A 14,075-nucleotide genomic window follows, 5' to 3' on the forward strand; every position below is an offset into this window, starting at 1 on the left:
AGGGCCTCATCGAGCTATATAGTTTGGCCTTGAATTTACAATCCTCCTGCTTCGGCCTCCTGAGTTGCTGGGGTTACAGGCATCCACCACCATGACTGGTACTTCTTTTACTTTTTTAAATATGTGACTGTGTACTTCCCAAATTAAATCAAGTCACATACTTTGGTGACAACTACTCTGGTCTTTTTATCTTCAAACATGCCAGACTCCCTCCCCCTGGGAATTTGCCCCTTGCCAGAATTACTGCACACCCCCTTACATATGTGCACTGCCTATCATCTGCTTTCCATGGTGGAATGTAGGAGCCCTGAGGGCAACACTACCTTCACTCCTGTTCTCAGCCCAGTACTTGCTCCCAACAGGCTTAAGCGCTGACAGGACAAATGGCATAAGCCTCAGTGTGTGGAGTCAACTGTAGCTCAGGGCCAAGTTGATTCCTCCTCTCCATGAAACTCCTATGTGCACAGACTATGCCTTATCTGCCCAATTCTAGACCCTTGCATGTGGCCAGACATACAGGGGTATGGGTAAAACTGTCAACCCAAGGTGAAAACGACACTGAACTCCAACCTTTCTGCCTGACTGCAGGGCACCCCCAACCTGTACATTGCCTGAGCTTCTCTGCTGCTCAGCAAAGCCTCAAGCTTCAAGCATGCCCTTCCCGCCTCTTCCCTTCCAGGTCCACATGGCCCAGTGCCTTCTGGCCCCGGGACAGCCCCTGGTTCACGCATCCATCTTGTATACACCCTCATCCCATACCTGTCCTGTCCTACTTTGGACATGTTTGTGTGAGGTTAAGGATGCAGCTTCATTGAGAGCTGGAAATGGCTGGGCCTGTAGCTCAGTAGTAGAGTGCTTGCCTAGCACGTGTGAGGCACTAGGCCCGATCCTTGGCCCCACATAAAAATAAATAAAATAAAGGTATTGTGTCAGTTTAGAACTAAAAATATATTTTAAAAAAAGAGATGGAGTGCAACAGGCAGCCAGCCAATCCTGAGCACTTGTTTTCTTTCCCCCTTCTCATTTTTTCCCCATTATTGCACTATAATTATACTTAACAGTGGGATTCCCTTACTAAGCCCGTATTTCTTCATATCATCAGACACAAGGAACTGCTGGCCGTGTGGGTATTGAATGAGCCCTGTACACTTTCCCTTTAGACTCAAGGCTCATGCCTTCCCCTTTCCGTCCTCTCCACTGCCATGATCAATTTGGACCCGACCAAGTGCAGGGCCTATTGCAGCTCAGAGGGGAACACAGCACAAGCACAAGAATTCCTGATGGCACCTGCCCCCTGAGATGGTAAAACACTAAGTAGCACCAGTTACTCTCCCAGGTTGAACAGCCTGGCCAACTGGTCCTACACTGTCAGATAGGAGTCCAAATTTTGCCCATTGACTTCACTTTTACCAGGTAACTTCCTCATCCAGATCATGGAAACAGCCTCCCCAAGGGCTGTTTTGAGTTAGGAGGAAGGAATGTATGCATGGACAGTTACCATGCCTTCACCTCAGACCCTCAGCTATGGTCCAGACCCTGACTGACCCCACTAAAGAACACAGTGGAGGGCTGGGGATATAGCTTAGTTGGTAGAGTGTCTGCCTCGCAAGCACAAGGCCCTGGGTTCAATCCCCAGTACCGCAAAAAAAAAAAAAAAAAAAAAAAAGAAAAAGAAAAAGAACACAGTGGAGTGCCAGCCCCATGCTTGTCCATCTCATCCCCTCAAAAGAATCTGACTAGGGAAACCTTACTCCTCTCCACCAGGGTGGTTCTGGAACACACCCTTAACAGAGTGAATGAAGTGACAGGGTCTGAGAAAAAACCCACAGGAACCAGTTATGTATCATCTTAGAGTACAGAGTAGCTGCCACACCCAAATTTGCCAGAGCGCTTACTGTTTCCAGGGTCCCCAATAAGGCACAGTGGGAAGACTAGGCCAAGGCACTAGAAGCACTCTTTGCCTATCTCCCATTCTGTGATGTGGGCTGTGCAGTTCTGACAGTAATCTACCTCCCATATGAGACTCATGGAGTTGCTCTTATCTGCAGCTCCACTGATTGCTTTTCCTTCTAAATGCACTTGATCTACCTAAGAAAGCTGTGGCGTTGCCCTGGTGGCTCTTGCTCACTCCCACCAATAGCCTGCCACTATGCCATATGCCCTGACTTCTTAGAAATCCCCAGGAGTTAACAGAAGGGCAGGGATCACAGAGATTCCAAATCTCAGATCCTGCTAACCCCATATCACTATACCCTAACCATAACCAAAGCCCCGTCTTCTGGTTTCAGACTTGATACCTCCTTACTTCTTCCAGTTCCCACTCCTTGTCTTCACCTGCCCCAGCAGACTTGTGATGCCTCAGAATAACAAGCAGATAACTGTGAGGGTAACACTGTAAAAAGAGGAGCAATCCAGGGTGCTGAGCCCGGAAGCCAGCAGACAATAGAAATTGAGAGGTCCAACATTCAGGCTGGGAAGGCAGCTGGGTGCTCAGGCTAGGACACAGGAGGAGACACAGTAGGTATGCATGTTACACTACCATTTGTGTACCTGAAATACAGACATGAATGGACACATGAGTTGTCATCTGGGAAGGGAAAGGGAAACAGCTGCCCTGACCCCTCTGAGGGGTGGGCAACATTCTCTATCTAAATGAGCATGTGTTGTGTAAGGAGGAGTGGAAGGCTTATTGTCAGGAAAGTCTATCTCCTGGGTTGCAGGCCCATTTATCAGCCTGAACCACATGGTAGGGTTGCAGCAGTTGGGTAGAGGGCTCTAGGCGGACCCAGCCCCATGTTGAACCAACTGGACCAAGACAGGGTTTTTTTTTTTTTTTTTTTTTGTGGTGCTGGGGATCGAACCCAGGGCCTTATGCATGCAAGGCAAGCACTCTACGGACTGAGCTATCTCCCCAGCCCTAGACAGGATTTTCCTAGCAGTTGGCTTTGCACAACTGACCTCTGCTGGTCATGGGAGGCACTGCATGCAGCAGTAGCCAGGCACCACCACCTTCTGAAGCTTCCCAGTTACTGAGGTTTTGGGAAATAGTCCCTTCCCACATGCCAGAGGCACAGCCTTTATTCTGTTAAGGGGCAAATGGCAGCTTGGCAGAACTGTAGGGTCCCGTGCTGCCTCCGCAGAGTTCAGTCTCTCCAGACAGCAAGCACCAGAGTGTGCCCTTGTGCAGTGTGGGAAGCCCACTCCATCCAGGCGAGGAAGCCCACTCTGCTCTGAACTCAGACCCAGGTGACCTCAGGAGGGCATGGCTGTTGGTTTGGATTTCCTTCCTCTGTGCTTGAAGTTGTGCAGTGGGTTCTGGGTCTTCACTTTCTATATAGGCAAAGTAAATAGGTTAGTTCGAGGAATCAGACCAATCATCCAAATACATAGACACAAAATGGGTGGTGCTGGCACTTGGTAAGGCCTCTGTAGGTCATGAGTCAATAGACCACAAGTTACTATGGATACTGTGAGGAAATAGGACAGCTGAGGACAGAAAGTAGGGCCTGCAACCAGCCAGGGAAGTAACACCAGCCCACACCTCAGTTTTGGGGAGCACTCCCCCACTCCCAAGGGCAAGGCACAGGTATGTTCTAGTAACAAAGGGGCAAGGCGGGGCAACAATCCTGCTGCTGTCCCCAAGCCCTCAGGGGACATACCTTAGCCTTTCTGCAGGAGGACATCTTCTTCCGCTTCTTATGAGGGCGTACAAGGTCACGAAGAGCAGGAGGGACTAGAAGAGATGCTGGTTCTCAGCAGTATCCTCACCCAACCCACAAGCTCCAGCCTCCACAGCCACCCAAACCCCATGAAACCTGGTTCCATTACCCTGAGGGGTTCTTGGCCCTCCCTCCAGCTTCCCTAGTATTATCCCACCCCCTTTCTCAGTATTGCTTCCCCCACCCCAACTCTGTAGCATGTTCTCCAATTCTTTTTTTTTTTTTGCGGTGCTGGGGATTGAACCCAGGGCCTTGTGTTTGCAAGGCAAGCACTCTACCAACTGAGCTATATCCCCAGTCCTGTTCTCCAATTCTGATCCAAATAAAAGCCTATAACATACAGCTATTCATTATTGTATATGCATGGGGTCAGAGAATGTTAGCTCCTTAGACTTTCACTATCTAAATCACTCTTTTGTAATATTTAAATTTATTGCAAAGACTATGTAACAAGAAAGAAAAATAGGGGCTAGGGTATAACTCAGTAGAGTGTGTGCTTAGCATGTAGGAAGGAGAAAGGAAAATAGTTTCAAGAAAAATGGACCCCAAATTACAGTCTATGGATAATTCCTTCACATATGGCCCCTTACTACAAATTCACCAGCCCATACTCCTTCCTCCCCATTCCATCCAAGACTTACCTGACACCTTGGCTCTGCCTCATGCCCCCGACCCCTGCCTCCTCCTGGACTCCCAGGTAGGCCACAACTGATTTCTCCCACCTTCCCCTGGCTCTTGTGAACTCCTGGCCATATCCTCTTGGCAAGTGACTTTGTTCCTACCAGGCCCCTTAGACCAAAGCTCTGGACTCCCCTCCTGGCATTTCAGACCAAGACCACAGGTGGGGTCTCCTCCAGCTCACTGTTCCTTAGAAACCTGGTTTCTCTCCTCTCTCTGGCATTTCCATGCTCCCATCTCTCCTGGACCCTTCCTTTCCCACCACTCAGGTCTTTCTACTTCCAAGGAAGAAACATCACACCTGCCAGTTTGCTTGAGTTCAGGCAGACCAGAGCCCATGCATGGGGAGAGCCTACACTTGCTGCCCATGGCATGTCTCTGCCACTCTTCTTAAACCCAATTTAAGCATATAATACACTCTCATTACCAAAAATACATGCATGAACAATAGAAGAAAAAAGCTGTTAGTTGGAGTCTGTGTGAGATGAGAAGGGTCAACCAGGATGAATGGTTGCTCCCCATTCCTTTTGCCATTTCCTGTTTCTGCCCTGCAGTGTCTATCTCCATCATCTGCTCTTACCTAGAAACTCCACAGGTGTCCATGACTTCAGTGCCTGACAATCCAGAGTCTTCTCTAGCACAGGAAGCTCTGCTTTCCATCCAGGATGTTCCCCAAAACCTGCTCACTCCCTTCAGCACACAGAAAGCCATTCAACCAACTACTAGTTCCTCCTTTTATTCCACCCAGCCCTGCAAGACTGCCTGGCTCAAATCTTAGATGTGCCATCAACTCTGTACTCCCTATTTTCTTTTCTCCACAAAGGAGACAGCACAGCCATGTTCCCCAGTCCACTGCCTCCTAATCCAAGTGACACTCACCCAGGTAGTCAGGCACATTGCCCAGGTGAGGCTTCACGACTGCGGGGTGCAAAGGCAGGTCATGTCGCAGCAGCTGGAGATCCCTAGGGTTGTCTTCAAAGTATGTCTAGCAGTGGGCAGACAGAGTTTGGCAGAGTCAGTATCTCTTTTTTGTAACTTCACAGATTGAGGTTTTGGAAGTTTGTTTTTTAATTTTTCGGGGGGGGGGGAGGGAGTTGAGAATCAGACCCAGAACATTGCACATACTAGGCAGCACTCTACTACCAGTCAATTTTTTGTTGTTCCTGTTGGAGTCTGTGTCTTGTTATATTGCCCAGGCTGCTCTTGAGCTCCTAGGATCAAGTAATCTTCTTATCTCAGACTCCTGAGTAGCTGAGACCACAGGTATGCCACCATACCTGGTCAGATGGAGTTTTTGAAAGGACAAAATAACCCAGATGTTTTAAAATTTATAAGGCACAAGAGATTACCCAGTGAAAAAAGTTTTCCTACCATCTTTGTTTGCATCACCCTCCCTGCCCAGAGGAACTACTGATGCTAGTTCCTTTTATTCACCCGAGTCTTCTCCATGTGGACAAGGACATCCATTACTCGTTCATATTCTTACTTCTCTCTGACCACACAGCAGCACCCCATGCTGCTTTCTTTCACTTAGCATCATCTCACAGAGAATTCCCTAGCTACACACACATTCTTATGTCTGTGTAACCTTCAGCTATGGCTGCACTTTCATTTATTTGGCAAGCCCTCAGTAGTGGACTCTGGGGCTGCTTCCATCTTTTGGCTCCCTAAAAATAATGTGATAAATGGGAACACAGGTGACTGTGAACATTCACTAGTGTGCCCAGGGGACAAGAACTTGAAATGCTGATAAATAAGGAGTGCCCACTATGAGGTTGTGCCAATTGTCTTCCCAACAGAATGGTTGGCTCCTTTCAAAATCTCTTGGCCAGTTTTCCTCTCTCCCTGGCAAAAGCCAGCACACTGCCTAGTTCTGATTCTCACCACTCAGAGCTCAGCATCCAAACACAGCAGTGTCCTAAGCTTGCCCCCGCATCCCCTCACCTTAAGTTTCTCTGAGTGCAGAAGCTCCTCCTTAATCTCCTTCAGTCTTGCTTCCCGAATGGACTGCTTAGTCACTGAGCGCATGGCATCCTGTAGGCAGACACTGGTGATCAGATAGTAATTCTTCCCAAGTCCTTCTTACATATGGATACACATCCATAGGTGTCATCCCTGTATCACAGCTCTATCACAGCCCTGCACCAGTCACTCCCCATCCACTCCCCACAGCGTCCGGCTCACCCTGCAGCGATAACGGAAACCCTCGATCTCCTCCATTCGGAACTGGTAGGGAAGCAGGACCGGGGCCTCGCCTTCTGTGGAGGAGATAGCAATGGGAACTCAGGACAGGGTTCGTTTAAGACCTTCACTGGCAGTTTCCTGTTCCTCCTTCCTGAGGTGAGACTGATCCCTGAGATGCTAAATACACAATTTCATTGTCTCATGGGCAGCCTAGTGATGGTATGGACAGGGGTATATATTCCTAAGCCCTGTATGCCATCACATCAATCAGTCTCAAGACCCACTGCCCACTCTGCCTTCCTCTCCCAAGGCTACTGTGGCCACAAGGCTTCCACAGTGATGGTCATGGAAAGCAGTCCAGGCACAGTTAGCACCTTGGAATAAGATGCTGTTGTGATCTGTCAGAGCAGCATGTCAAATCAGTCAGCAGTTGTAAGGCAGACAGTAAATGTGACTTTGATTGGCCACATTTACTCATCTGTAAAGGGAGACAACATCTGTCACACAGGATTCAAAGAGGATGAAGAGGATGCCTGTTGTCACTATTATGAGTTTTAAGATGTTGTGGTAGAAGCCTGGCTCTGACCCACGCCCACACCAACAAGAGTCAGGGCTCTTACCTCCACGAAGAAGTTCCTCGATCTTGCCCAAGTGTGACTGCTCTGTGGGTAACACAAAGGTCAAAACTATGCCTGGGTTGTTGGCTCGCGCTGTCCTGTAAGGGAAGATGATCTAGACTGCATCTCTGGCATTTAGGCTCTATCCAGCCCACCCTGAGTCCTTCAGCATGTCTATTATCCAGATTCCAGGTTACCACACTCCTCCCTACCTGCCAGCTCGATGGATGTATGCCTCTGGGGCGGAGGGGAGATCAAAATTGAGCACAGCAGACACATGGTGGAAGTCTATGCCCCGCGCCACTCCTGACTCTGGATCAGAGGCCCTGTGAAGATAACCCTGTTAGCCAGACCCTTCTCTAAGAGGGCATTCTCAAGCTTAAGCAATAAAACCTCCTCTAAACAAAGGCTGAAGAGTACAAGACCCTGGGATATGCTGGACAATTCTACATCAGAACTATTTCAGGAGTTGCAGCCTTGTGGATCAATCCAACGCTTTGAAATGTGGCCAAACCCTTGCCCTGACCTCAGCTCTGGGGCAATGACAAAACTCTCTGCCCTATACAGTGACCTGAGAACCACCTCTGGAACAATCATATCTCCAGATGGACAAACTAGGGTACTTTCCTTTCCCTTCAAAAGCATACTCCCGAGCTGGGGATATAGCTCAGTTGGTAGAGTGCTTGCCTTGCAAGCACAAAGCCCTGGGTTCAATCCCCAGTGCTGTTTAAAAAAAAAAAAAAAAAAAAAAAAAAAAAACATACTCCCTGCAAGGCACATGCACTTCAGGATGAGCTGTCTTCCCTGTAGGATAGCACATGCCAATGTCCCAGGTCCAACCAGACCCTTCGTGCCCTTCACTCCTTGTTATGATTTTGATATGAAGTGTCCCCCAAAAGTTCATGTGTGAGACAATGCAAGAAAGTGCAGAGGTGAAATGATTGGGTTATGAGTCTTAACATAATCAGTACATTAATCCCCTGATAGGACTAACTGGGTGGTAACTATAGGCAAATAGGGTATGGCTAGAAGAGGTGGGTCACTGGGGTTGTGCCTTTTGGGTATGCATTTTGTCCCTAAAGAATGAAATTTCTCTGCTTCCTGGGTGCCATGTTCTCAACTGCTTTCATCTACAACACTCTTCTGTCATGAGGTTCTGCCTTACCTTGTGCCCCAAGGAATGGAGCTCTATGGACTGAGATCTCTGAAACCATGAGCCCCATATAAACTTTTCCTCCTCTAAATTTGTTCTTGTTATGCCTTTAAGTCACAGTGGCAAGGAAGCTGACTAAAACAATCCCCTTCTCCATACCTAGGTAGGTAAGCAAGGGCCAGTGGAGCTCTCTGGGCTATGCTACCAAACATGTAGAATGTTTGATACCCTGCTCTATGTACTCTGGCTTCAATCTTCCAAAAAGCTGAAAAACAGGCCTCTCTAGGGAGGGGTCAGAAAAGAAATGCAAACTCACTTGTTTCCTTTGGGCCCTCGTCCTTGTCGCTTGCCCTTGGCTGGGGCTCCCAGGACTTCAGCATCTGTTGCTATGACACAGTCATAGAAGCCTTGGTTGAACTGTGAGATGATGTGGCACCTATAGACCAAGAGGAGGGATCAGCCCAACAGGGTACTCAGAAGCCCACTCCCAACCCTGGTCATCATCATAACTATTGCCCTTTCCTACTTTTTCCTCCTCTCAGTCTCTTTCTCCTTAATCTTTGTACCTCAATTTCCTCAGGTGAAAATGAAGCAGCAATAGGTATTTCAGAGATGTGAGAAATAATTATCAGTCAAGCTCAGAGCCCAGCCCCCATTACCTACTAAAGAAACATGAACATCAATTGGGTCCCTTTTCCATCTGTATCTTCAACTCATCTCCACCAAGACATGGGCCATAACAAACCTGGAGCGCAGGGGAAGTTCTCCATTGAGCACGCAGGTGGGGATGCTGAACTGCTCCAGGAATAGGCGGAGCCGGTAACTTCGCTCTAGAGTATTGACAAAGAGCAGGGACTTGCCTCGAATCAGTGACAACTTGAGGAGAGCATACAGCAGCAGGAATTTGTCTTCCTCTGTCTCACAGACCACCTGAAACTGCTGTAACTGGTCTGGTCCTGGAAGCTGAGACTCCTGTAACTTGAGGGTTATCTAGGGAGAAAACAGGCCTGTGGTAAGGAAAAAAAGCAGATATACTATGGCCACTGACTCGCCAACAAAAGTACCATTTTAGTGCAGGGCATGGATGCCTTTACGGATTTCTGGCACGCTAAGATTCCTGTAGTGTTACAACCTAAAAACTCAAAGTGCCCTAACTGTTCTGGTGTATAGAGAAAACATAAACAATCCATGAAAGACCTGGTGCACAGAACAAAAAAAAACAAATTGGTGAATTATAATAGTGAGTATGAAAGGCCTATAGTAACAGGTTTTCTGAAGGGTAAAATTCAGGTCTTCTGAAAGGTAAAATATAACATTAAGAGCTTTGGTCTTAGAATTTTGGCTCTGCCATTCAAAGCAGATGGTTGGGGGTGGTGGCTAAGGAATGAGCCCTGTTTAGGCTTTCAGGCAAAGTAAAGTATGAACTGGGGACCCTGAAAATATGTAGTGATTTTTATATATTTTAGTTGTTGACAGACCTTTATTTAACTGATTTATATGCAGTGCTGAGAATTAATCCCAATGCCTCACACATGCTACACAAGTGCTCTACCACTGAGCTACAACCCCCACCCAATGTAGTGAGTCGTAGATGACTGTCTTTCAATGCCTCAGAACCAGGGATGACATACCCAATGACAATGGTCCCACCCAAAACACCAAAGGACCTCAGAAGGAGCATCAGATCCTCCAAGAGTTCCCAGGTCTGCAGCTCCAGATACTCCCACAGTATCCCTTACCGGGTTATGTAGTACCAGTTCCTTTAATGCTTGTACATCCTCATTAAATGTAGCTGACATGAGAAAAGCCTGGTAAATCCGGGGCAAGTGACTGAAAGAAGAGAGTCTGGTCAGGCTCCCACTCCAAGGACCTCTAATTGTGGCAAGTCAACTTCTACCACCCTGCTCCTGGTCCAAGTTTCTACTCAGGCATTTCCACTAGGAAACAACCCAACCACCACCACCATCTCTTCCTTACCAGAGAAGACTCTTCAGTTCTTCCTCAAAGCCAAAGGAAAAAAGAAGATCAGCCTCATCCACCACCAACAGCTCCAGGGAGTCACGCAGTTTCAAGTTGTCTTGTTGCAAGTGGCTTAATATACGGGATGGAGTCCCTACCACTACATCTGGTTTCTCCATCAGTACAGCTCTACAGGTGGCAAGACACGGGTATCAAGAAGAACTTAGCAACTGGAACCTTACCCTGGACCTGTGCTCTCTCCTACTACATACAAACCCAATCCCACATTTTTGGGTAACTTCATCCCTTTCACTCACCTCTGAGAAGCTGAGTCTTCAGCAGCTGAGACATTGGCCACCCGCACATCCCGAGCACAGTAGGCAGACAGCTGCTGAATCATGAACTGAGCCTGTCGTGCCAGCTCCTTGGTAGGAACAAGGACAAGGCCCCTCACAGCCTGTTCCACCACAGGACCTGTCTGAAGACCATGAATTACAGGTTATAGCCAGCAGTGAATATCACTGGATCCAACCAGTACTATTATCTATCTTTTCCAGGCAATCTGGTCCAACCACAATCCTGCCCATACAACAACCTGTGTTCTGATCAACCCCTCACTCTGCCCACCTCTGAAAATAGAACGGAGGGCTTTCCCTGGATACTGACAGAAGAAAATAACTTCCTCTATGTGTTATGAAGTTACTTTAAACGTGCTAGGAATGAAGCTGCACTCTCACAATAACACTGTAAGTAGAAGAGGTGCCTGGTCCCTTTTCATTGAAGGAAATAAAGTGATTTATTCAAGATTACACCAAGGCTGGTAGTAGAGGCAGCAGGTCCTGGATTAGGATCCAGGTAACCTACACTCCAACCCAGAGAGTTTACCACAATGGGTCCCGATTCTATGATCCAAGAGAAAACCTCGTACAGACTCTGACCTCCCTTTCCCGCCTCCCATCTAACCTCCGGCTACCCACCGCCTTCCTGTGGAGCAGCAGCTGTAGCATCGGAATAGCATAAGCGGCTGTCTTCCCGGAACCAGTGCGGGCCCGAGCCAGCAGGTCCTTCCCCTCCAGAGCCAGCGGGATGGCCTTTTCCTGAATCAACGTAGGTCGCGACCATCCCAGGTCAGCGACAGCCTAAGAGAGACGAAAAGTGCGGTTCAGGCGGTACAGAGGGCAGTGGCGTGCCCTCAGAGTCCTTAAGCCGGATTCTCGGGTTCCCAGCTCTCCCTGGTACCTGCAAGAGCCGCGGATCCAGGCCCATGTGTTCAAAGCCCAAGGATTCTGGGTCCGCCATGGCGTGGCTAGGTACTGACAGCGAGCAGGCGCAGCAGGAAAAAAAGCGAGGACGTGGGCGGGGCGACTCAAAGCAACAACCAATCAGCTTCGTAGAAATCGCCACTTTCCGGAAGTTCAGGCTCCCAGGTTTCCGGCGTTCGGGTGGAGGTCTGAAGCTAAGCGGCTGGTTGCTGTCTGCTCGGATCTCCGGACGCAGACGCTCACCCGGATTCTTTCTGCACTCTCCGGTTCCCGCGAACCTCAGGAGTAGCATCAGCAGGACATTTTCCGCTTGGGTGCTGTTGGGATCCAGCCGTGGGGTGACTGAGAAAAGAGCAGTGCCACGGGGCGCACGATAGTCACGGAGCCTCTGAGGCCAGTTGATAGGCTGCGTGAAGATCACTGTAGTAGCTGTTCTCAGGGGAATGGTGGTGGTCTGGAGATCCCAGACTTTTCCTGCCAGTCGGGCCCTTAACAGAGATTACAGTTCTATGGATCACTAGCCTACACAAGTTTTACGGGGCTAAAATCAAGGTATCGGACTTGTGACCTTCAGAGATACTAAGATGTTTGTTGTTTTAAGCCAGTTTGGTAACTTGTTACAGCAGCAGTAGGAAACATACAAGAGGTAACTAAATCCTTACCACAAGGGTCCTTTAAAAGTGGAAAAGCAGCCGGGCGTGGCGGCTCAGGCCTGTAATCCCAGCGGCTGGGGAGGCTGAGGCAGGATCAGGAGTTCAAAGCCAAACTCAGCAATTTAGTGGGGTCTTTAAGCAATTTAGTGAGACCATCTCTAAATAAAATATTTATCAAAGGGCTGTGGGGGCTGGGGTTGTAGCTCAGTGGTAGAGCACTTGCCTAGCACGTGTGAGGCATTGGGTTGATCCTCAGCATCACATAAAATATGAATAAAATAAAGGTATTGTGTACATCTACAACTTAAAAAAAAAATTAGTTAAAAAAAAAAAAAAAAAAAAAAAGGTTGAGTGCCCCTGGGCTTAGTCCCCAGTACCAAAAGTAAATAAAAGTGATAGAGGCAAGCTGCAGATAAGATTCTAGGATTCAACCCACTACTGCTGGCTTTGAAAATGGAAAATGGGCCACAAGACAAGGGCAAGGGGATGGATTATTTACATCATCAGACCCTTGTGATCATATTAGGTCCCAGATGGTCCAGGATAATCTTCCTATTTAAAGTCATCTGATTGGTAACCTTAATTGGTATTAATATTCACAGATGTCAAGAACTAGGATATGGACATATTGGGGGGGGGCATTATTCTGCCTACCATTACACCCAAATACAAACCTGCTGAATCAGACTGGATTTTAGTGTTCAGGAGTCTATGTTGATGAGTTTCCAGGGTGATTCTGTGCATCCAGCTGGCTTGACCCAACACCTGAGTACTAGAGGCTAAGCTGTTGGTTGTTAGGTTGAAGAGAATAGCTCATGTATCACAAGTAGTGAGGCTGAGACCAAATGATGCAGATAGGTACTGCCAATTCTAACATACAGGGAACCAGGCTAGGATAATAGTGAATGTTAAGAGTGATTGCTCCCCAACCCACATTTTCTTTTTTCTGGTAAGAAGGGGAGAAGGTCGTTTGGTGAGGATGTTATAAAGTTTAAGAAAGCAAGAATTTTAGAATAAAATCAAGGATCATACTGGGGGAAATCACCAAAACCTTTTTTAGGACATAATGTATTTGTGAGTATGTGACACCTGTATGGAAATCTTTTTGTTTGTTTGGTACTGGGGATTTAAACCAGGGGCACTATACCACTGATCCACTTCCTGGCCCTTTATATGTTTTTTTAATTTTGAGACAGGGTCTTGCTAAGTTGCTTAGGACCTAAGTTGCTAAGGCTGTGGAAATCTTTATTCTCCCTACAGCCACCAGCTGTTGGTCCATTCTCTGGCCATCCCAATTCACCTGTCCCTTCAGTGTAAAGGTGTAGTGAAAACCACCACTGTCCTCTTTCTACTCCCCTTCCTATCAAAAATTAGCAAGAGGAGAAACTCTCTTGACCAGCCTCATAGTTAAAATGGGCACAGTTGTCTATTACTGGACAAACCTGTCAAGGGCCTGGCCCAGCCCTTATCTTTCTTGTCCTCTCAGCCCAAGTTCCAGTTTCTGCTTTGATGGCTACTTTTTTTTCTAGTAACAGCTACAGGGCAGAGATGTGTCCCTAAAAGCCTAAGGCCAGGGATCTACACATCTAACTAGTTCAAGGGAAATCTGGTTTCCCTTGTGTTAATTCTAATATGAAAACTGGAAAGCTATTTGAAATGTTTTCACTGGACTGTTATGTGGCTGCCCAAAATTAGAAACAGATTATGTGGAATTCTTTTTTATTTCTTTGCCTACCTCTTTGCAAACTAGAATTCTTAAAATGAAAAAGCCAATAGAACTAATAATAAATAATAAAAATAACTGTTGAATAGTATGGGACACAAAGAAAAATAACAAGGGAAGAATTTAG

The 14,075-nt window shown here is 47.5% G+C and overlaps 1 protein-coding gene and 1 non-coding gene across 2 annotated transcripts; one reads left to right on the forward strand and one right to left on the reverse strand.

Annotated features, from left to right (window-relative positions):
* Nucleotides 1–1,570: 1,570 nt before the first annotated feature.
* Nucleotides 1,571–1,644, forward strand: Trnaa-cgc (transfer RNA alanine (anticodon CGC)). The gene has a single exon. It is a non-coding gene; the product is annotated as a tRNA-Ala (tRNA).
* Nucleotides 1,645–3,062: 1,418 nt separating this feature from the next.
* Nucleotides 3,063–12,060, reverse strand: Ddx56 (DEAD-box helicase 56). The gene is made up of 14 exons (XM_047559841.1): nt 11,550–12,060; nt 11,288–11,449; nt 10,628–10,788; nt 10,329–10,499; nt 10,091–10,181; nt 9,097–9,341; nt 8,668–8,787; nt 7,411–7,524; nt 7,202–7,296; nt 6,582–6,655; nt 6,342–6,431; nt 5,277–5,382; nt 3,660–3,733; nt 3,063–3,330 (listed from the first exon to the last, which is right to left on the reverse strand). Exons 1-14 carry the CDS (start codon nt 11,862–11,864, stop codon nt 3,253–3,255), a joined length of 1,896 nt encoding a protein of 631 aa, XP_047415797.1. The 5' UTR covers nt 11,865–12,060; the 3' UTR covers nt 3,063–3,252.
* Between the last annotated feature and the right edge of the window lie 2,015 nt (nt 12,061–14,075).

Source organism: Sciurus carolinensis, chromosome 8 (genome assembly GCF_902686445.1).
Source record: "Sciurus carolinensis chromosome 8, mSciCar1.2, whole genome shotgun sequence".
NCBI lineage: Eukaryota > Metazoa > Chordata > Mammalia > Rodentia > Sciuridae > Sciurus > Sciurus carolinensis.